Source organism: Mustelus asterias, chromosome 12 (assembly GCF_964213995.1).
Source record: "Mustelus asterias chromosome 12, sMusAst1.hap1.1, whole genome shotgun sequence".
NCBI classification, from domain to species: domain Eukaryota; kingdom Metazoa; phylum Chordata; class Chondrichthyes; order Carcharhiniformes; family Triakidae; genus Mustelus; species Mustelus asterias.
The window spans coordinates 26,550,705-26,573,498 of NC_135812.1; the positions used below are offsets into that span (position 1 = coordinate 26,550,705).

General features: G+C 39.1%; 2 protein-coding genes across 4 annotated transcripts in view; one reads left to right on the forward strand and one right to left on the reverse strand.

Moving 5' to 3' along the window:
- Positions 1 to 11,939, forward strand: part of appbp2 (amyloid beta precursor protein (cytoplasmic tail) binding protein 2) — an 85,543-nt gene extending 73,604 nt beyond the window's left edge. For both annotated transcript variants that reach the window (XM_078224934.1, XM_078224935.1), the window contains 2 exons: positions 388 to 553; positions 7,097 to 11,939. In XM_078224934.1, coding sequence (XP_078081060.1) covers positions 388 to 553; positions 7,097 to 7,350 — 420 coding nt within the window. In that variant the 3' untranslated portion in view covers positions 7,351 to 11,939. The remainder of the gene's footprint in view (positions 1 to 387; positions 554 to 7,096) is intronic.
- LOC144501325 (uncharacterized) overlaps positions 1 to 22,794 on the reverse strand; it is a 96,854-nt gene that overhangs the window by 7,864 nt on the left and 66,196 nt on the right. Inside the window, exons 5-6 of one of the 2 annotated variants that reach the window (XR_013499096.1) lie at positions 17,473 to 17,645; positions 17,230 to 17,387 (exon numbers count right to left, since the gene is read on the reverse strand). Coding sequence is in view for 1 of the 2 variants with exons in the window: in XM_078224936.1 (XP_078081062.1) it covers positions 17,322 to 17,387; positions 17,473 to 17,645 (239 nt within the window). In the remaining variant the exon portion in view is untranslated. Of the gene's footprint in view, positions 1 to 17,173; positions 17,388 to 17,472; positions 17,646 to 22,794 lie in introns of those variants that run through there. The other variant, XM_078224936.1, reaches the window with a different exon arrangement.

Genomic DNA, 22,794 nt, shown 5'->3' on the forward strand with positions numbered 1-22,794 from the left:
TATTTGTTCCATTTACTCAGGTAGATTAAATTTAAGAAATGTTGTAGTCGTCTGTTGGCTATTCGCTCTGGTGGATAAATGAACGAATCCAAGTCATCGTTATTGGCTGTAAAATGGCATTCCTAATGCCAAACCACGAGAGTGCCAGCATTGAATCTTCCATGCTGCTTGGCAACATTTAAAACTGATGGCTTATAGTAGCATATTGATGTTTAACTATTGTAGATCTATTAGAATCAGTTTTGCTCCCAAGGTGTAAAGAAATGGCCCTTTCCGCAGGTTATTTTGAATTTTGTTATGGGCAGTGCTGAAAATTTACCTTCAGACTATTCAGTTCATCTTTATAATTAGCAGAGTTATTACTAATACATTTTATTGCTTCCATAGGAAGCAGAAGAAATGCACATAAAAGCAATTCAAATTAAGGAACAACTCTTGGGCCAAGAAGATTATGAAGTGGCACTATCGGTTGGACATCTTGCATCTCTCTATAACTATGATATGAATCAGTTTGAAGATGCTGAAAAACTTTACCTGCGGTCAATAGCAATAGGTATGTACCATCACCACTTGAATTTGAGAATGCAATGCCAAAGCAATTTAAACCTGTGTTCATTGTGTGTAGTTTTATTTAAATGTCTAATGGAAATTGTTGTTGTATTTCAACAAATAAAGGAAAAGCTTCAGCCATTTTCCCAAATGTTTTGAGCTCTTGCATTCTGCTTGGGAGTTCCTTTCATCTTTGTTTTCTTTTTCTCATCTAAGTGCTGTCCCTCAGCGGCATCAGCTTGAAACGCAATGTGTGATTCCATGTGTATGCTGACAACGTTCAGCTCTACCTCACACCACCTTTCTCAACCACTGTCTCTGATTTGTCATACTGCTTGTCAGGTATCCAGCAGTAGATGAACAGAAATTTCTTCCAAATGAATTTTGGGGTGATTGAAACTACTATTACTAGTCCTCACCACAAACATTTTATCCCTTTCCCTTGCATAGTGTGGAGGAGCCACGCTGTTTGGAAAAATAGGTGCTGTATTTAACCCAAGATGAGCTTCTGACCTCTTCTGCTCCATTACCAGGATCACCTATTGCTAGGTCCATAACATTGACCAACTGCACACCAACCTCAGCTCATATGTTGCAGCAACCCTCATACATGCTTTTCACAGAATTGTTACAGTGCAGGAGGAGACTATTCAGGCCATTGTGTCAGCACTGGCTCTCCAAATGAACATTGTGTCATTTCCCTGTCTTTTCCCCATACCCTCGCACATTGTTCATTTGGAGATGATTATTTTAATAGAAGCATTGTGTCATTTCTTTGCCTTTCCCCCCATATCCTTGCACATTGTTTCTATTCAAATAATGATCCAGTGCCTTCTTGAATGCCTCAATTGAACCTGCCTCCAGTGCATTCCAAGTTCAAACCAACTTGCTGTTCTCATATGACATTTGCTTCTTTTGCAAATCGCTTTAATCCAGTGGCCTCTATCTACTCTCTCCAGTTCCCCCCCCCCCCCCCCCCCCCATGATTGTGAACATCATATCAAACCTCCTCTAAGCCTTCTCTCCAAGGAGATCAATCCCAACCTCTTTCTTTCAATCTTTCTTCATCACTGAAGCTTCTCATTCCTGGAACCATTCTTATGAACCTCTTTTGCACTCTCTCCAATGTGTTCATGTGGTGCCCAGAACTGTACACAATACTCCAGCTGGGGTTTAACTAGTGTCTTGTATAAGTTCAGCATAGCCTCCTTGCTCATGTGCTCTATGCGCCAATTAATGAAGGTGTGGAGATGCCGGCGTTGGACTGGGGTGAACACACTAAGAGTTTTAACAACACCAGGTTAAAGTCCAACAGGTTTATTTGGTAGCAAATACCATTAGCTTTCGGAGCGGTTCTCCTTCGTCAGATGGAGTGGAAATGTGCTCTCGAACAGGGCACAGACACAAAATCAAGTTACAGAATACTGATTAGAATGCGATTCCCTACAACCAACCAGACCTTAAAGATACAGACAATGTGGGTGGAGGGAGCATTAAGCAATTAATGAAGCCCAAGGTACTATATTCTTTATTAACATCACATCATTATCACCCTCATCAACCCAGTCTGTTACCTCTTCAAAAAACTCCAAGCTAGTTAAACCCAATTTCTTCTTAAAAAAAACCATGCTGGCTCTTCCTAATCAACCCACATATTTCCATATGGCTACTAATTCTATCCCAAATAATTGTTTCTTGAAGCTTCCCCACCACTAAAGTTAAACTGACTGGTTTGTAATTGCTAGACTTACCCTTCTAACCTTTTAGGGCAAGAGGGCATTTCCTCTGGCATCTCCCCCGAGTCGAGAGAAGACTGAAAGATTATGGCTAATGCCTTTGCAATTTCCACTCTCATCGGGTCTCAGGGCCTTGTCAACTTTCAAATACCAACAGGTTATCCAACAGTTACTCTTTTACCAGAAGAGTTCAAAATTGGTAAAGTTTCCTGCTTGTCACCATGGCCTGGGTAGCATCTACCTCCTTAGTAAAGATATATGCAAGGTATTCATTTAATACCTCTGTCATGCTCCTACCTCCATGTATAAATTCCCTTTTAAGTCCCGAATCAAACCTATTCCTCCTCAGTCCACCCTACTACTATTTATATGCCTATAGAAAACAGGTTTTTGTTACCTCTCGGCTTGACTTTTCCAATGCTCTCCTGGCTGGGCTCCTTTCTTCCAATTTAGATCAACTTGAATTCATCCAAAACTTTGCCCCTATCCTCACTTCCACTAAGTCCTGTTTACTTAACATTCCCTTTGTGTCAACGCACACCAGCTTCAGCAACATTTCATTTTTCAAATTCCTACACTTGTTTTCAAATCCTTTCATGGCCTTACTCCTCCATATCTACAGTTCCTATTTCTGTAACCTGCTCCAGCCCCAATAGTCCTCCAAGATATCTGCATTTTTTCCAATTTTGACATTTTGCACATATCCATTTTTAGTTATTCCAATTTGCCTCATTAAAGGCTTGATACAGAAACAAGTTATTGTCGCATAAAGGGCAGAAAGGCTAGTTTTATGGGAAACAAAACCTGTACCTTTAAATAAGTAAATCTGATATTGTGCTGTAATGATCGATGATTGCATTTTTAGTTTGGAGATCACAGTGAGTTGTCCATCATGCTTTCTGCCTTCTCCAGAATATTACACTATCAGAGTACTGTGTTTATAGTACAGGGTTAAATTAATTTATTTACATTTGGAACCATACATTGAAGCAGTATGCAGCAAGATATTAGAAGTATCCAAAATTGCTAATTTTAACAGTTGCTATAAAGTGCAGTCTCCTGGTCATCTGTTCATTTACTTGCTTTTGATATCGGACATGTATTGAAACCTGAACTTCACCTGCTTGGCATTGACTACAACATCTAAGAGACCCGTTCTCTTTAAAGGGACCAATAACCTATCCTACCTCCACATTTGCCATTCTCCTTGATGAGTTTTATTAAGGACAGTTTAAAGGTTCTTGGGGGCAATTAGAGATGGGCATTAATTTCTGGTTTTGTCATTGATATTCACATGTCATGAATGAATTAAAATAATAAAGGAAAATAACTTCCATTTTAACTGTTGTTAAGATTTTCTGAATTTAAAATGGGGCAAAATTTCTATTTTGATCAGTTATTGTAGACTGCATTTTGAAATAAACATTTGGCTATAAAATAAAATAGGATTTTAAAAATGTGCATGGTAATGTTTAGTAACTGGTTTGAACAGTGTATAGCAGTTTACAGTAAGCTTTGAGACGGGTTTGCAAAATACCTTACAGTAGGAAAATCAGGGTTTAATTAGGTTTTTTGTGTGCCTGATGTTCCTTTAATCATTAGTCATTCTCTATCATCAAAATAATTTCAGTCGGTTAAGTTTGTTCATCATGTCGATGTCTTGCATGAATGGTTGGCTACTTCACATTATCAGTACCTTCCTCTTACTACTCATTTATCTATTGTGGTGTTTATATGCGTGTCAAGATTTCTACATGTGGAACTTTTTTTTTAACATTCACAACTACCAGCTTATTTAGCACTGAACCAGGAGATGACTCTCCTGCAATTTCTTACCTACAGTAGCGACAACAGATTTTAAGTTATTCTGTCCAGGCTTCAGAATGTTGTCATCATTGCTTTCACCTGGATGTGATAATAATAATAATAAGCACTCATAAAATTTGAGGTTCGTATTTTCTTTTTTCATTCCTTCTTGGGATAGGAGTGTTGCTGGTAAGGTCAGCATTCGTTGCCATTGTTAATTGCACTGGAGAAGGAGGTGGTGATCTGCTGCCTTGAACCACTGCAGTGCCTTTAGTAGGGAACTCCAGGACTTGGACCCAGGATATTGCCATGAAGGAATGGCAATATAGTGCCAAGTTGTTGTGTGACTTGGAAAGGGAGCTTCTAGATGATGGTTTACCCTTGTCTGCAACAGTCTTCAGACTCCAGTCAGTGGAAAGTTTTCCCCTGATTCCCATTGACTTTAATATTGCAAAAGCCCCTTCAATGCCATATTTTATCAAATGCTGCCTTGATGTCAAGGGCAGTCACTCTCATCCCTGTAATTCAGCTCTTTTAACAATGTTTGGACCAAGGCTGTAAAGAGGTCTGGAGCTGAATGGTTCTTTAGATCCCAAACTGAGAATTGCTGACCAAGTGGCACAGTGGTTAACATTTCTGCCTCACTGCACCAGGGACGTGGGTTTGATTCCCGGCTTGGATCACTGTCCGTGCGAAGTCTGCACGTTCTCCTTGTGTCTGCTTGAGTTTCTTCTGGCTGTTCCAGTTTCCTCCCACAGTCCGAAAGACGTGCTGGTTAGATGCATTGGCCTTGCTAAATTCTCCCCCAGTGTACCCAAATAGACGCCAGAGTGTGCTGACCAGAGGATTTTCACAGAAACTTCATTACAGTGTTAATGTAAGCCTACTTGTGATACTAATAAATAAACATTAAACTATTGCTGAGTATGCACCATTTGATAGCACTGTTGGTGACATGTTCTATTACTTTGACAATAGAGAGCAGACTGATGAGACAGCAATTAGCTAGATTGAATATGTCCTGCTTTTTTTGAACAGGACATTTCTGGGCAATTTTCTACATTGTTGTCTGAATGCCAGTCTTGTAGCTATACTGGAACAGCTTGGCCAAGGGCGCAGCTAATTCTTTTAGCATGTCTTCAGTGCTGCAACTGCTATGTTGTCAGGTCCATAAACTTGGCTGTATCTGGTGCCTTCCGCCATTCTTTTGATACCACTTGGAGTGAATCGAATTGTTTGAAGACTGGCACCTATCTTGGTGGGAACTTTAGGAGAAGGCCAAAATGCAACATCCATTCAGCATTTCTGGCTGAAGATGGTTGCAAGTGCTTCAGCAGAGCTTTGATCTGATCCGTTCATTGAGGGAAAGCTTCGCTTGTTTATAACTTGGTGGCACATTGACTAATATTTTTTTTAAACGTGAGTGAGAAAATTATCCAAGATTAGACAATCTCCCTTTGACTTTAGAACATTTCCTGATCCACTGTGCAATCTTCTGATGATATACAAAATCTCTTTATTCAAAACCCTATGCCGTATCACATCTTGAAATTATAAAGCCAGCCATTGGACTTTCCAGCAAGTCCCAAGTTGTTACAAGAAAAGCTCTGGTTTGTTTTGATTTTGGGTAAGCCATTTGAAAGTTCACCTTTCAATTACGGATACTCACTTTATTTGTTAAACCTTATTGACTTCATGTCCTGTGTATCATATTCAATTGCATGCTGTATTTTTCAGCAGTTTTTCCACCAGATGCCACTGAGCACCTTGCTTTGCTAACTTTACTACTTTCACTTTGCCTTTTCATTCATGTCTTCAACTGAACTGTTAATAAAGGTTTATCGATTTCTATAGAAAAGTAATGTGGTTCAGGCTGTTTGACTCCACTTCATTATTTTGGGTTGGAAACAATATATGATGTTGCTAAAAACCATCATAACATCACAAGTTTTTATAACAAAAAAATCATCCTGTTTCTAACCATGCTTTCCTTTCTAATGTTCTGGAACCTGTTCACACTGCTTGTCTCTGTACTTACACTCCCACTGCTTCTTCCTATTATTATCACTTTGATAAGGCTTCCATACCACATTAGTAGTGAAATTATCCTGGTAAAGTTACTTATGGCATTCTGTATGACTATCCCTCTTATGGTATTGGATATCAGCTACATTATCATCTTCTGAAGTACAGCTTCCCTGTTTATTCAAGTGGAGCCAATACATCTCCTATGATGGCTTCTCTTCCATTGTACAGTGGCCTTAACCGTCTTGGTGCCTCTTACTTTTCAACTACAAGTATATGTTTTCCCTTGTGACTTTGATCATAATAGGGGGTGAACTTTCATGTTTGTGGTTCTCAATTACTATTTTAATTACAGTAATTAACTGTCTAAATGTCATTCTTTTCTCGAATTGTGGGTGTGTGTAAACACCTCAAAGCTCATTTTGCTTAATCTCTATTTTCCTTTCACGCTGCACTCAAAACCCACCTCTTAGCTCCCCACCCCTGGTGCATCACATTCAAAATTCTCTAATGATCTCACCACATTCCCATTTCTTTCCAATCTCATACACTCCCTTTCCTGCAACTCTGACCTACTGAATGCTTCCTGTGCTTCAACCCTTAACCATTGGTGGTAGGGCACTCAATGACCTCTCCTCCATTCTCTGGAATTACTTCCCTAAATTCTGCTGCCATTTTCTCATCAGAAGTTTCATTATAAGTTCTACCTGTCCAACCAAATAGTCATCCACCTCTCCTAATATTACCACCACCACCATATTGTGCTCCGGTCCACTATCAAACTATGGCTCAAAACTTTGAACTTAATTGAAAATCTCAGTAGCAATGTATGTGTGAAGGTTAGTTGCCTTGGTTCAAAGGTAAATTAACCATTTTCATTGCTTAAATTTATTGAAAAGGCTTGTTCGTGATTGTGTTAGTTAAAAAATTGGTCCTGTTTGTTCAGCAAATGAAGTTTTGCATTATGTGTTTGCATGCAGGAAAGAAGTTATTTGGAGAAGGTTACAGTGGACTGGAGTATGATTACAGGGGCCTGATCAAACTGTACAACTCTATTGGCAATTTTGAGAAAGTATTTGAATACCATAACATTCTGTCCAACTGGAACCGCCTGCGGGATCGACAGTTTGCCATCAGTGATGCCCTTGAGGATGTAAATGGCAGCACACAATCCACAGAGGAAGTGGTCAGATCGTTCCTTTTAGCTCAGCCTGCAGTTGAACAGGGTTGCTGAGGATCAAACAGGATTAAATTGTCACGTACAGTCTTTATTCCCTGGACTACAAGGGAGAAGCATACTGTGAAACAATCCAGTAACTACACTTAATACCATTAGGGTAATTACTTTCATTTAGGTGTTAAGTTCAGAGGTAAAGGTAATGGAAAAAAATTCATGTAATAGATACAAGACTAGGAAAGAACTGACCAGAAACAGTCGCCGTGGCATGTCATTGTCTAGTAAAGTTTGCAAATGCTGATGACACGGAGGATTTGTCTCGGCACCTGAATGCCATAAACATTGGTTAAAGTGAAGTTATTTTGCAGCTGCAGCCTTTTACAATGTTATTTTAATTATTTTTCCAGCCATTTGCTGCTGACCATATTGAATAGTAATCCAACCATTCCTTAATGCATAATCAGATCATTTCAGGATGTGGAAGTGAATTTCAAACATTCATGCCTCGCTGACTTTTGGCTGATATTTTTTTTCATCTTGAAAGATGTAGCAGTTCCCTGTGAAGTATGCTAACAGGTGCCATTGCACTGCCTGCCTCCACAGAGTCGCAGTTAGTCCCAATTATTTTGCTGTGTCACCAATTGCAAAATGACATCCTTAAGGGCACTGTGATAGGTTTGCTGTACATTACAGTATGTCATTATATTCCTAGGTATCTATAGCATGAGTGGCCTTAGTGAGTTTGTTGGAGTGCACATTTTTTAAACTGAAATATTAAAGGATATATCTAGAAGTTGGTTTGTGGTGCACAAGTTCAGTGTTGGATCACTAACTGATGTTTTTAGGTACCATTTGTGTCATCTTTTTTTTAATTCAACTTATATTCCTCTTTGGGAATAATGTTGCCATGTTCTGCATTAAGTGAATAATAAAGTTTTGATAACATTTTGAGGATATGGAAATGAAAAAAGGTCAACGGTGTTCATTTTATTGCACATTTAATTAAACAGTACTATTTTTGTACTTTCCTGAATTGCTTTGACAGTAATGGCTTAACACTATTACCATATTCAGCCTCCGCTGTTCTAAAGCAAAATGATAAGACAGACACTCAAAAGATACTTGAGCAAGAATCCATGTAATAGTGCCATGCTGAATTTATAAAATGACATCACAATTTTGTGTTTCATTTTAATAATTCCATTATTTGTGTACAGAAACTTTTAGTGTAACGACATACAGGCTGCAGCGCCCAACATTGTGCAACCATCAAACCATTATTGCTTATGTTTGTAACAAACATTGTGATATTCTGTAACTGTACTACTATAAACATTATTGATCTGCTAAATATAGTGTTCATGCACAATCTCAGTCTTTGCTTCTCAGTTGATTGTTGAACTAATTTGTATTTTCCATGATGTCTGGATTCATTTAATTAATGTGCAGGGGTGTAACGAGCAGTAAAAGCCATTTTACCTACATTTTGCGCCGGACGGTTTTAAACACGAAATGTTCACAGAAACTGTTGAAAGAGGTTGGGTTCAGAAGAGGGTTGTGAGGGAGTGGACCAGTGTATAACAAAGTAAAACTGCCCGTTTACAAATTGTTGTCTCAAAAGCTCTGCTATTATAGATATGCTTGCAAAGAGTCATCAATACTTTTAGTTGCTTTAGTAGCGTTTAGTAGGAAACGAGCAGGAACAGTTGCTCATGGTTTTGCCACAAGGGTAATATAGTTTCAGAATGGTAAAGGACACCCTGGGACAAGTTAGTGTGATCATAAAATACAAAACTGTGGGACCTATTAATTAGCAGCAATTGCAAAGTATTTATACGGATGTTCCAGGCCATTTTGACATACAACAACCAATTCTTCAGTTGCTAATACCACCAAATGTGTACACTCTACCGATTCATTTTTCTTAGCTAAAATATTTAAGTTATTCGGTAACTTTCTTGAGCAACTGGAATAGGACAGTACTGGAGGTTTTATTTGCTGTAATTTGGTTTGTAAAGTGCCCTTTTTCCAGTTTAAAAAAAAATTGAACAGGAAACCATATTTGATAAAAATGGCCTGAAATGTTTTAATTTATAATAGTTGATTTTGTTTTTGTCAACAGATTTTTTTAAACTCACCTTCTCAGTTAGAATTTATAGTATAACTGTACATTTGGATCATAACTTAATTGGTTATTTTGATTTAAAATCAAATAATTGCATTGATGATGGAACTCCGTACGTGGCCGCTAGCTCTTTTTCATATATTTATATTGTGATAGTACAAGAGGAATAGTGAAACGTCTGTGTAATGTAACGTTATATCTGCTGTGTGCTGTCGACCCTGCCTTGCGTAAAGACATGCTGCACCTCCCAGGTAACTTCTATATTTAATTTATATAATGTTGTGTCGTAAATTTTAAAGTGGAAGCACAGAGCCAGAAATGTAAATTGAACATTATTTTAGTTACTTTCACCATTTTTTTAAAAAAGCACGGGAGAGGGGAGGACCCAGAGACAGCAGCACCTAAAAGAGCTCTCCAATCCGTGGCTCCAGAGTGAACCAATCGTGTTCTGAGAAACATCAAAGTGCGGCGTCACAGGAAAACAGTTAGTTAATTGGTTGCCTTTTAGCTTGTCAGCTTGGATCTTGAATATCTCTTGTGGGGGCCATGAATTGGATTCAATTTGAATGTGTTTTTTGGAGCAAACAAGGAGATGGATTTGGGCTTGCCAAGTCCACTCTGCACATTGGCTTTGTAACTTTAAGAATGGAAGTTTAAAAAAAATTTAAGTTGATTTGTTGATGAGTATTAGACCATAAGACATAGGAGCGGAAGTAAGGCCATTCGGCCCATCGAGTCCACTCCACCATTCAATCATGGTTGATTTCAACTCCATTTACCCGCTCTCTCCCCATAGCCCTTAATTCCTCGAGAAATCAAGAATTTATCAATTTCTGTCTTGAAGACGCTTAACGTCTCGGCCTCCACAGCCCTCTGTGGCAATGAATTCCACAGACCTACCACTCTCTGGCTGAAGAAATTTCTCCTCATCTCTGTTCTAAAGTGACTCCCTTTTATTCTAAGGCTGTGCCCCTGCGTCCTAGTCTCCCCTGCTAATGGAAACAACTTCCCTACGTCCATCCTATCTAAGCCGTTCATTATCTTGTAAGTTTCTATTAGATCTCCCCTCAACCTCCTAAACTCCAATGAATACAATCTCACGATCCTCAGACGTTCATCGTATGTCAGGCCTACCATTCCCAGGATCATCCGTGTGAATCTCCGCTGGACCCGCTCCAGTGCCAGTATGTCCTTCCTGAGGTGTGGGGCCCAAAATTGCTCACAGTACTCCAAATGGGGCCTAACCAGTGCTTTATAAAGCCTCAGAAGTACATCCCTGCTTTTGTATTCCAAGCCTCTTGAGATAAATGACAACATTACATTTGCTTTCTTAATTACGGACTCAACCTGCAAGTTTACCTTTAGAGAATCCTGGACTAGGACTCCCAAGTCCCTTTGCACTTTAGCATTATGAATTTTGTCACCGTTTAGAAAATATTTCCCTCATTTATCTTTCAAAACTTTAGGTAACTTTAATTGTCAGGTTTTAGTAGTAGTCAAACTCTTAGTAAACCTTAACAGACTGGCTGGTATTTATGATTTTACCCTGATTGCGATTTCCTAGTTAAGGTAAGTGGAACACTTATTGAAATGACAATAGAAGCAAACAGGACTAGAGACAACTAAAATCTAATAACTAAAATAGAGTAAATACCATAAAAATGATAGTGTGGCTGCAGAATTTGGAAGCTCGTGGATTCCTGCGTAATCCAAGGAAAACATATCTGAAGTAAATGTCTGTGGCTGGAGGAACTTCAGGACTGTCATTGAGCTGGAGGCCGAGTTGCCGACACTGCAACACGTCAGGAAAGGGGAAGTTAGCTGGACGTTTTGTTCCAGGAGGCGAACACACCTTTCAGGATAGAATTGTCTGATTTGATTCATGGCCAAGGGAGGAGGGTGTGATCAATAAGGTAGAAGTGAAGGAGCCTCAGCCCTTGCAGATGTCCAATAAATCTGAGGTTCTTGAAGCCTGTATGGACAAAAGCAGGATATGCAGGGGGGGAAGGAGGAGGATCCAGTTGTCATAGTCTGTGTAGATGACAAAAATATAGGTAGGACTGGGAAAAAGATTCACGTTAAAGAGTATGGTCAGCTAGGGGATAAATTATAAAGTGAACCTCAAAGGTAATAATTTCTGGATTATTACCTTAGCCACCAGCAAATTGGCTTAGGATAAATTAGATTAGAGAGTTAAATGTGCCTCAAATATTGGTGAGGGAGAAATGGGTTTAGATTCATGGAGCCTGGCACTAGTACTGGGCAAGGTGTGAGCTGTACCATTGGGATGCTCTCCACTTGAACAGTGCTGGAACCAGTGTTCTAGTGAGTTGTAAAAATTGGGGTAGTAGAAAGGCTTTAAACCAAATAGTGCAGTGTGAGGGATTAGGGTTAGGAAAGATTTGGTAAGTTTGAGGGAGGACAGGACAAGGTAACAGTAAGAGAATTGATAATCAGTGCAGCAGGAAGGAACAGAACATACAAACCTAACAGTGCGCCAGCAAATAAAGCCAGAGGTTACAAAAAAAAATAAGACAAAATTAAAGGCACTTCTGAATGCACACAGCATTCTCAGCAAGGTGGATGAAGTGATGGAACAAATGGAAATAAACAGGTATGTTCTAATTGCCATTACAGAGACATGACTGCAGGGTGATCAAGGCTGAAAACTGAATGTTCAATGGCACTTGATATTTAAGAAGGATAGGCAAAAAGGAAAAGGAGGTAGGTTAGCAATGTTCATAAAGAATTAAGATCAGTACATCAGTGTGGCAAAATATTAGATTGGAAGATCAAGAACAGATAAAAGTTTGAGTGAAACTAAAAAACAGGAAGGGGAAAATTGGTAGTTTATAGGCCACCAATGTAGGGCATGGTATAAATCAGGAAATTAGAGACATAGTAATCATGAGGATGCGATAGCAATATAGACTGGGTTAATCTAATTAGCACTAATGCTGTGGAGAAGAGTCCTGAAATGTGTGCAAGATGGTTTTCTAGAATAATATGTTGAAGAGCAAGCTAGAGAACAAGCTGTTTTAGATCCAGTATTGTGCAATGAGAATGGCTTAATTAATAATCTCGTTGTAAAGAAGCATCAATGGAAGAATGACCAGAGTATGATAGAATTATAGCATTTTCATTAACTTTGGAAGTGATATCTGAAACTACAGTCTTAAGAGTTAAATAAATAAAACTGAGAAGGTAGCTTAGATTAGGTAAAGATGTAATAGCAGTGGATGTGGTGCATTTGTATTTTTGGAAGGCATTCAACATGGTTCCACACAGGGAAACAAAACGTAAGCACATGGGATTATGGTTATACACTGAGAATTTGTTAATGAACAGAAAAAAAGAGTAGAAATAAACAAACAGGTGATTTTCAGGTTGGCAGGCTGTGACTAGTGGGGTACAAGGATCAATGATTTGGATGTGGGGACCAAATATAATATTTCCAAGTCTGTTGATGACTCAAAACTAGGTAGCAAAGCAAGTTGTGAGGAGGATGCAAGGAAATTTAGACCAGCTAAGTGAGCGGGCAAAATATGGCATGTGGAACATAATATGGAAAAATGCCAAGTTATCTACTTTGGTAGGTCAAACAAAAATGCATAGTATTTCTTAAATGGAGAAAGATTGGAAAATGTTGATATCCAATGGATCTGGGTGTCCTTGTTCATCAGTCACTGAAAGCTAACATGCAGGTGCAGCAAGGAGTTAGGAAGGCAAGTGGTATGTTGGCATTTATTGCAAGAGGATTTGAGTACAGGAGCAAAGATGTCTTACTGCAATTGTACGGTCTTGATGAGACCATACTGGAAGTGTTGTGTACAGTTTTGGTTTCCTTAACTAAGGAAGGATATACTTGCCGTAGAGGGATTGTAATGTCTGTTCACCAGACTGATCTCCAGGATGGTGGGATTGTCTCATGAGGAGAGAGTGAGGAGACTATTCTCTGAGTTTAGAAGAATGAAAAATGACCTCATTGAGCCCTAATGCAGAAAGGATGTTTCCCTTGGCTTGGAAGGCTACCTAGAATCAGGGGACACACTCTCAGAATAAGCCATTTAAAACTGAGATGAAGATGAATTTCATCACTTGGGGTGGTGAATCTTTAAAATTCTCTACCCAGAGGGCTTTAGAAGCTCACTGGTTGAGTATATTTAACAAAGATTGATAGATTTCTAGATATTAAATATATCAAGGGATAGAAGATCAGCCATCATCTAGTTGAAGTGTGGAGTAGGCTACTCCTGTTCCTTTTGCCATGTTCCTCTCCCAAGTCCTGAAATGGTCTTATTACACCACAAGGCAAAGGCTTACGCTATGTAGTGGTAATTGCTTGCTTTACCTAAATATTTCTGGGTATTTATTTTTGATCATGTAAACTGGAGTTAGTTTTATGGCAGTACCCTCTCATGCTCACTTCCTGCTGTTGCCCTTATTAATTTTGGTCCAAGCCTCAATCATACTTCTAAGCACTGATTTTTTTTTTGTTTGTGATCCAACAATTATTTTGTATTTTGCAGTTAAGAATTTATATAAACAATTTATTGCAAGCCAATGAAGCAGAATGATTAAATCTTGTTCTGTTCAATCATATCTTCTGTGATAAGCCTACCTATTGTACATTTAGGAATTTGGGCTAATACACTATTTTGATACTAAAGGAGTCCCACAAGCAGGACTACTTCCAATTTTTTTATTCATTCATGTGTTGGGAGCATTGCTGGCTGGGCCAGCATTTATTGCCCATCCCTAACTGTCCTTCAACTGAATGAAATTTAGGAGTCAACCATGTTGCAGTGCATCTGGAGTCACATGTAAGCTAGACCAGGTGAAGATGGCAGATTTCCTTTCCTAAACATTAGTAAACAAAATCAACAATGCCTTCATGGTCATCATGAGACCTTTGGTTCCTATTTTTTATTGAATTCAAATTTCACTAGCTGCCTTGCTGTGGGATTCGAACCTAGGTTCCTAGAGCATTGCCTGGGTCTCTTACTAATCTAGTTGTATATCACTACACCATTGTAATAAGGTACATCACCCTGTAGCTTTTGCATGTTTCCTCATGTCTTTTTGTCAAAATTGTGACAAGGAAATGTAGTTTTGCAGAATCATTGTGCAAACAGGTTTAATTAGCATTTAGTAGAACTCCAGATCAATCAAAGGGTCTGATATTACGAGCAGGATTTTACGGCCTTGCTCGACATGAGACCGGAAAATCCCGCTAGAGGTCAGCAGACCTTCCCACTGTCTGCCCCTCTTCTGCTCTGATTCTGGAGGCGGGTGGGGCAGTACAATTCAGGCACATGTATTTCTTAACCTTCAGGATTTAGTAGCAATTATGGCAGCAGACAACCATTTTAAGTGTTTTTGCATTTCAAAGTTAGCAGTTGTGAATTCCATGATTGCAGGGAATACACCTTGTGACAGTGGTTAGCACTGTTGCTTCACAGCTCCAGGGACCTGGGTTCGATTCCCGGCTTGGGTCACTGTGCGGAGTTTGCACATTCTCCTCGTGTCTGCGTGGGTTTCCTCCGGGTGCTCCGGTTTCCTCCCACAGTCCAAAGATGTGCGGGTTAGGTTGATTGGCCATTCTAAAATTGCCCCTTAGTGTCCTGAGATGCGTAGGTTAGAGGGATTAGCGGGTAAATGTGTAGGGATATGGGAGTAGGGGCTGGGTGGGATTGTGGTCGGTGCAGACTCGATGGGCCGAATGGCCTGTTTCTGCACTGTAGGGTTTCTATGATTTCTATGAACTGCCAGAGTTGATTTAAGAAGTTAGCTTTGCATTGATATTAGACCACCTCCTGCAAGTGCACAAAAACAGATTCTTGGCAGTGATTTTGTACTTAAAGCCTATCATCTGGGAGAGGGAAGTCCGCTTTCTTAGCTCTGGTTTATAAAAATAGGATATACAACACTGTCAACTATGGCATAGTTGGTAGCATTCTCAGTTTATTTAAGTGCCACGCTAGGATTAGTATGGACTTATTGTTTTTTGGTGCAGACTCGATGGACTGACGAGCATCTTTGAATCTTAAGAATATTCTTCATTGAGCCATTTTTTAGCAGCAGCTGTGGCCCTCAGAAGCAAAGCCATTTCTGTTTACCATGGAAAGACGGAAGCAAGAATGAATTTTACTAAGAATGCAGCTATTAGTTGGAAATTGCTACTTGTACAATGCTCAGCGGAGTGCGCTTCATCTATGCTTCGGCACAAGAGCAGAGCACTGTTCCCCGATTTGTTTTATTTTTGGGAGACGTTTAACTAGAAAACAGTTGATGTAGTTTATCAAAAAATGAAATGTATTTTTAAATAAGACCCTGGTGGTTCCAGTAACAGTGTTTGGGTACAAGAACAGAAACCACAAAGTATGTTATGAAGACTGACTCGACCCCTGTAGTTTTTCTATTTTGGCATTAGCTCGTGTTTCATTCCAGGTGTAATTCTATTGACACACTTTTTAGCAAAAAAAACTTTATTTAACAACACAGTTTATTGTAACAAATTAATTAGCTTAACTTTTACCAACTGAAATACTTAAACATGACAAAACGCAATTCTTAACTGTTAACCTATCTCTATTAGTTCCAATTCGAGCAATATTCCTCTCATAAATTTAATCTCTTCCAAATTAGATAGCTAACCCCCAGGCTTACATGCTTTGTGCTTGTTAACAGTCCTAGAGCCTTTGAACAGCTCTGGAGAGAGAGAGAGGGCCACCTGTCTTCTGACTGTGCCAAACAGCAACCTCCAGAAAAACATCTTTTGCTTCTTTCAGGACCAGGCAGAAACTGACTGTTTTAAAATGGTGTGTTTTCTCTGCAAGCTCAGCTCTGCCCATTCACATGACTTTACCTCATCAATCAAGCTAATCAAAACCCTACTCTGAAACCCCAGGTGAAAAAAACAAAAATGCATCAACTCAGTTTAAAACAAACACATCCCGAGCTAAAATCAATCATTCGCCTGCATTCTCAGCATGAGAGTGGCCTGGTGCAGACAATTCGGCACTGTGCAAAACAGCTGAATTTTAAATGTACCCCTCACAAGAAACAGAAAATGAATATATTTCTTAAAGGCACCATATCATCACAACAGCTGGTAACTGTCGTTATGAAGCTGTCTTGCACCACTTTGTTACAGGCAAATTGGACCCAACCTCTGAATTTAACAACTTCAGTGTCCGTTCAAAGCAAAACTGACACAGATTGAAGTTCTAGTGTAAATCTAGTTTTAAAATATTCTTTTGCACTAATTTAGGGTTGCATAATGTGAAGTAGCTGTGTATAAGTAGGTATCTGAGGTGATCGCAGTTTGGTCCAGAGGGCTCAGGAGTTGCTACTTTGGTGCAAAATGGAAGAGCGTATCTTCACCCCAAATTATCTTCCAGTATGATTTTAATTAATGGATTATTGAAATGGAAGCTAGGATGTTTGCATTAAAAGAACTTCCTCTTCTCCCCAACTCAATTTGCTGTTTCGATTTCAGTAAGCAGTATGATCCTTATGCATCAACTCACCCGTAACAAAAGAAAGCAAATACCTCATGAATGTTTCAGTTGAAACACAGGAAACTAATTTATTTAAAAAAGAGAACATCCACAAATGTGATTTGTTGATTGGCGCAAGAAAATGGTTCAAGACAGAGGGGGAAAAAAAATTTAATCATATCTTTTCTTCCCCCTTCCTACAAACCCCTGCAAAAAAGGGGGGTGGGGGAATTCTCCCAATTTACAAATGGTACACAACCCATTTCCAGTGAGAACTTAGATCTTATTTATGTTACAGGATCCAGTTACCTTGAAATATTGCCTTCCTTCTGTAAATGCTGAATAAAAAAAAATCATGTTTCTGAACAACTCAAATTGCCTTCAGTGCTACAGTCAGTCCGTTATTTTCCTTGGGTTTCCTTCTCATTTCGTACGAGGTACATAACATGAATCCATATACACCAGAACTAGAATAAAAACAAAAGTTTTTAAAATAATTGCTCTTGAAACGTCATTTTTTAAATTAAAAAAAAGTCACATTCTTCCTCTTACCTCTACTGCCATACATAAAAGTCTTCCAGCAACAAGAAATGTGGTTACAATCCACTGCATTGTATAAGGCATCAGAAATGCTGCTGATAGAACTTGATTGTGGTAACCATACAGCCAAATAGGAAGTACATGTAATCCGAAGATAGCAAATGCTCCGACAGGAGTCTTAAAGCCTGTAGGTAGGATAATACACATTTAACTATGATGTAATTTCACAAAAATACAAACATTTTGTAACTTAACTTTAAACTTGTATTCAAATATTTACCAGAGCTACATTCAGACGTCATTAAAAATATGTAATATTTTTGGTCCAATAATTAGAATAATCGTGTGGATCTCCTGAAAAATTGTAAATGTCAATCCAGACCAATCTATTTTATCTATTGGTATGTACAGCAAATTTCCTTTCCTATAAGACATTAGTGAACCAGATGGGCTTTTGCAATCAACAATGGTTTCATGGTCATTCTTCACTAAAGTGTAACAGTGCAAAGTAATAGTTGATTAAACTCTTTATTTACCGACCTTATGCAGTAATTATGCAAATTATTTCATACTATAGCCTAATGGTTCCTTTTTGTATGTCAGTGTTAATTTTGTAGAATACCTTTTGATTTGCAGATGATCTGATTTTATAATTCTGCTGGTAAACAGAAATGATGAGAAACTGATAACCCTGAAGAAAGCACAATTCAAACAGGCCTGGGCTAATTACGGTAACCTGTGTTTATTTGATAACAGTAAGAAGTCTCACAACACCAGGTAAAGTCCAACAGGTTTATTTGGTAGCAAATACCATAAGCTTTCGGAGCACTGCTCCTTCGTCAGATGGAGTGGAAATCTGCTCTCAAACAGTGCAAACAGACACAAAATCAAGTTGCAGAATACTGATTAGAATGCGAATCCTACAGCCAGCCAGGTGTTTATTTGATAATGTCAGGGACGGGATAGAAGTGAGGAAACTTAAACAATGGATGACCCATCTTTGAACGTTTGGTAGTGACAGGAATTCTACAATTATTGAAATAAGGGATTTGGATTATTATGGCTCCCACATTAAAAGAAACCAAAAGCACTTTTGTAAACAAGGGAGCTTCCTGGTGGAACCTGCAAATCTGAGAAAAGAGACATTTACTCCATTAAAGATATCAAAATAGTTTTCTAGAATAATACGTTGAGGAACCAACTTGAGAATGGGCTATTTTATATCTTGTATCGTGCAACAAGAAAGCATTAATTAATCTCACTTTAAAGAAGTCTATGAGGAGGAGTGACCATAATATGACAGATTACGTTCGGTTTGGAAGTAACGTAATTCTATCCAATATTATGGTCTTAAATCTAAACAAAGGAAACTAACAAGGTATGAGGAGCAAGGGGGTAGATTGGGAAACTACATTAAAAAGATATAACAGTAGAGAGACTAGGGTGCGCAGTTAAACACTTTGTTGAAGCAAAAAAATCCAAAAGGAAAGGTGCACCAACCATGGCTATCAGGAAGTTTTTACCAAATTATTTCAGGGGATTTAGGCATTGCTGGCTATGCCAGCATTTATTGCCCATCCCTAATTGCCCTTGAAGGTGATAGTGAAGTGAACTATCCTTTTTGAACCGCTGCAGTCCATGCGGTGCAGGTACACCCAAAGTGCTATTACTATGAGGGGATTTTGACCCAGCAACACAAAGAATGATGATATAGTTCCAAGTCAGGATAGTGTGTAGTTTGGAGGGAAACGTCTAGGTGGTAGTGTTCTGTTCTTATCCTTTGAGGTTGTAGAGTGCTGTTGGAAGGAGCCTTGGTGAGTTGCTGAGTGCATCTTGTAAATGGTACACACTGCTACATTGTGCATCGGTGATGGAAGGAATAGATGTTGAAGGTGGTGATGGGATGGCAATCGAGCGGGCAGCTACAAAGAACCAGGTTTAGGCATGCCTCATTTCTTGAGCTGGAAACACAACATAGAAAATTCTCCTGAACACACTCTAGGAACTCTTGCCACTTCCTGCCCTTTAATTATCTAAATATAGATGGAATAGTTGTAGTGTGAAGTTCTCTGTTATAAATATTCTTAAATGTTGCATCCCTGTAATTTCCTTACAAATGTGTACCTCTACATCTTCCCTACAAGTTGGTGACCTGTACACAATGCCAAGCAATGTATTATACTTTTGTTCCTTAGCTCTAGTGAAATAGATTCTGTCCTTAACCCCTCTGGGACACCTTCATTCTCCAGTACTGCAATGTACTCCTTAATCAATGCTACCATCCCTCCCAATTTTCTTCCCTTCCTATCTTTCCTGAACATCTTGCATCCTGGAATATTTAACACACAGTTCTGACCCCAAGTCAGGTCTCTGTTAGAACCACAACATCGTATTTCCACATGGCAATCTGAGCCTGTAACTCACCAATCTTATTCACCACACTCTCTGCATTCACATACATGCTCATTGAACCTGATTTAGACTATATTACTTTCTCCCTTAGTCTGATCCCACCTATCAAATTACTATTCCTTATTCTACTGCTATTTTATCTCCCAGTATTTTGTGCACCTTGGTATTCCGCTCTGATCTTATCTCTTGATTCCCAGATCCCTGTCAAGCTAGTTTAAACCCTCCCTGAGACCACCGGCAAAACACTCCATGAGAAATTCTGTCCCAGCTCTATTCACCTATCCAGCCTCTTCCCAAATACATCTCCCCAGGGCCAGTCCCAATGTCTCAAGAATCTAAAGCTCTCCTTCCAGCCACCCGTTCATCTGCTTAATCCTCCTATTTCTATACTCACTTGCCCGAGGTACTGGAGTAATCCAGAGATTACTACTTTTGAGGTCCTGCTTGAGAATTTTCTACTTAGCTCCCTAAATTCTGACAGCAGCACCATATCCCCCCTTCTGCTTATGGCATTCATACCAACACAAACCATGAATGTTGGCTGTTCACCCTTGCCCCTCAGATTGCTCTGTAGCTGGTCAATGACATCCTTGACAGTGGCACGAGGGAGGCAACATAACAATTCACATCCATGGGCTGCAGCACTGCCTATCGATTCCCTTAACTGTCAAATCACTCATCATTATTGCTTTTCCAGTCTTTGTAAACCCCTGTTCAGCTGAGCCGCCATAGTGCCATGGATTTTACTCTGCAGTTACTATCTATCTCATCCGTATTCTTGTTGCACAAATGGCTATCCAGGACACACAGACATACTGGAGTTCCCACATAACACAGGGTGTGCACTCTCGAGATTAAAGCAGCTCTGCCCTTTTTTTTAATTAGTTAACCTTGTTACTGTTAATAATCCTAAACAATACTAATAAACTTTACTGCTATTAATAAACCTTGTAGTATTCACAAATTTTATTAATACTGAAATCCTACTAATACTTAGCCCATTGGGCACGCTCCACCATTCAAATGGATCATGGGTAATCAACTTCAATCCCATATTCCTGCCTACCCCTGATAACCTTTCACCCCCTTAATCAAGAATCTATCTAACTCTGCCTTAAAAATATTCAAGGACTCATGACTCGGAGAAATAATTCCTCCTCATCACTTGTTTTAAATGAGCTACCCCTTTAAAAATTTTGATCAAATCATCTTACTCTTCTAGGTTTTCGTGGATACAAGCCTAACCTGACCAACCTCCCCTCATAAGACAACCCACCCATTCCGGGTATTAGTCTAGTAAATCTTCCCTGAACTGCTAACACATCTTCATCTTTCCTTAAATAAGAAGACCAATGTGGTCTCACTAATGCTCTGTACAACTGAAGAATAACCTCACTACTTTTGTATTCCATTCCCTTCACAATAAACAACAACATTCTATTAGCTTTCCTAATTACTTGCTCTACCTGAATACTAGCCTTTTTTGTGATTCATGCACTAGGACACCCAGATCCCTCTGCACTTCAGAGCTATGCAATCTCTCACCGTTTAGATAAGTCTCTTCTCTATTCTTCCTGCCAAAGTGGACAGTTTCACATTTGCCCACATTATACTCCATTTGCCAAATTTTTGTCCACTCATTTAACACATCTATGTCCTTTTGTAGACTCCTTGCGTCCTCTTCACAATTTACTTTCCTACATCTTTGTGTCATCAGCAAATATACCTTTAGTCTCTTCATCCAAGTCATTTATCTAAGTTGTAAAAAGTTGGGGCCCCATCACCGATCCCTGTGGCACACCACTCATCACATCCTGTCAACCAGAAAAAGACCCATTTATGCGAACTGTTTCTTGTTAACTAGTCAATCTTCTATCCATGCCAATATGTTACCCCCTATGCCATAGACTTTTATTTTCTGCAATAACCTTAGATATGGCACCTTATCAAATGCCTTCTGGAAATCTAAGTACAGAATATCCACTGGTTTCCCTTTATCCACAGCACGTGACTCCTTCAAAGAACTCCAGTAAATTGGCGAAACATTATTTCCCTTTCACAAAACCACATTCACTCTGCCTGATAGTCTTTTATTTATCTAAGTGCCTCTTTAATGATGGCTTGTAATATTTTCCCTATGACAAATGTTTGGCCTATAATTTCTTGCTTTGTGCCTCCATCCTTTTTTTGAAATAGCAAATGTAACTCCTTTATTCAATCTAATGGAACCTTTCCCAAATCTAGGGCATTTTGGAAAATTAAAACCAATGCATCAACTTATCTCACTAGTCACTTCTTTCAAGACCCTAAGATGTAGTCCATCTAGACCTGGGAATTTTCCTGCCTGCAGTCCCAACAATTTGCTCAATATCACTTCCCTCCCTTCCATTTCCTAATTTACAGCTATTTCTGGGATGTGTCCTCTATAGGAAAGGCCAATGCAATATACCTGTTTAATTCATCTGCTATCTCCCTACTTTACATTATTAATTCTCCAGATGCCCTTAACACACCTTATATATAATAAACCTTATAAAAGACCAGCTACTCACTTATTACTTACATTTTTAATTTGCTTGTTTAGACTCAGTCCCTATGCAACGATTCACACCAGCCAATCAACTTACAGCTTCCCTGTGATGTCACATCTCAACTTTTGATTCTGAACATGGCTCTGAACCCTCAGCCAACCACAAACCCTCAGTCTCTTTCTCTCTTGCCTTTTTTAAGGCCCACGAGCTTTTATCATTAGTCTCCCTATGTTCCTCATTTTGCATTAAATCTATTCTAAACTTTCATATTGAGACACAGCTTTTCTCCCTGTTGACATTTGTTGTTAATAATGACTGGAAGACAACATTGCTGTGCACATGGCGATCTTCCAGCACACTGTTGCATGGAAGAGTCCCACACCTTTGTGCC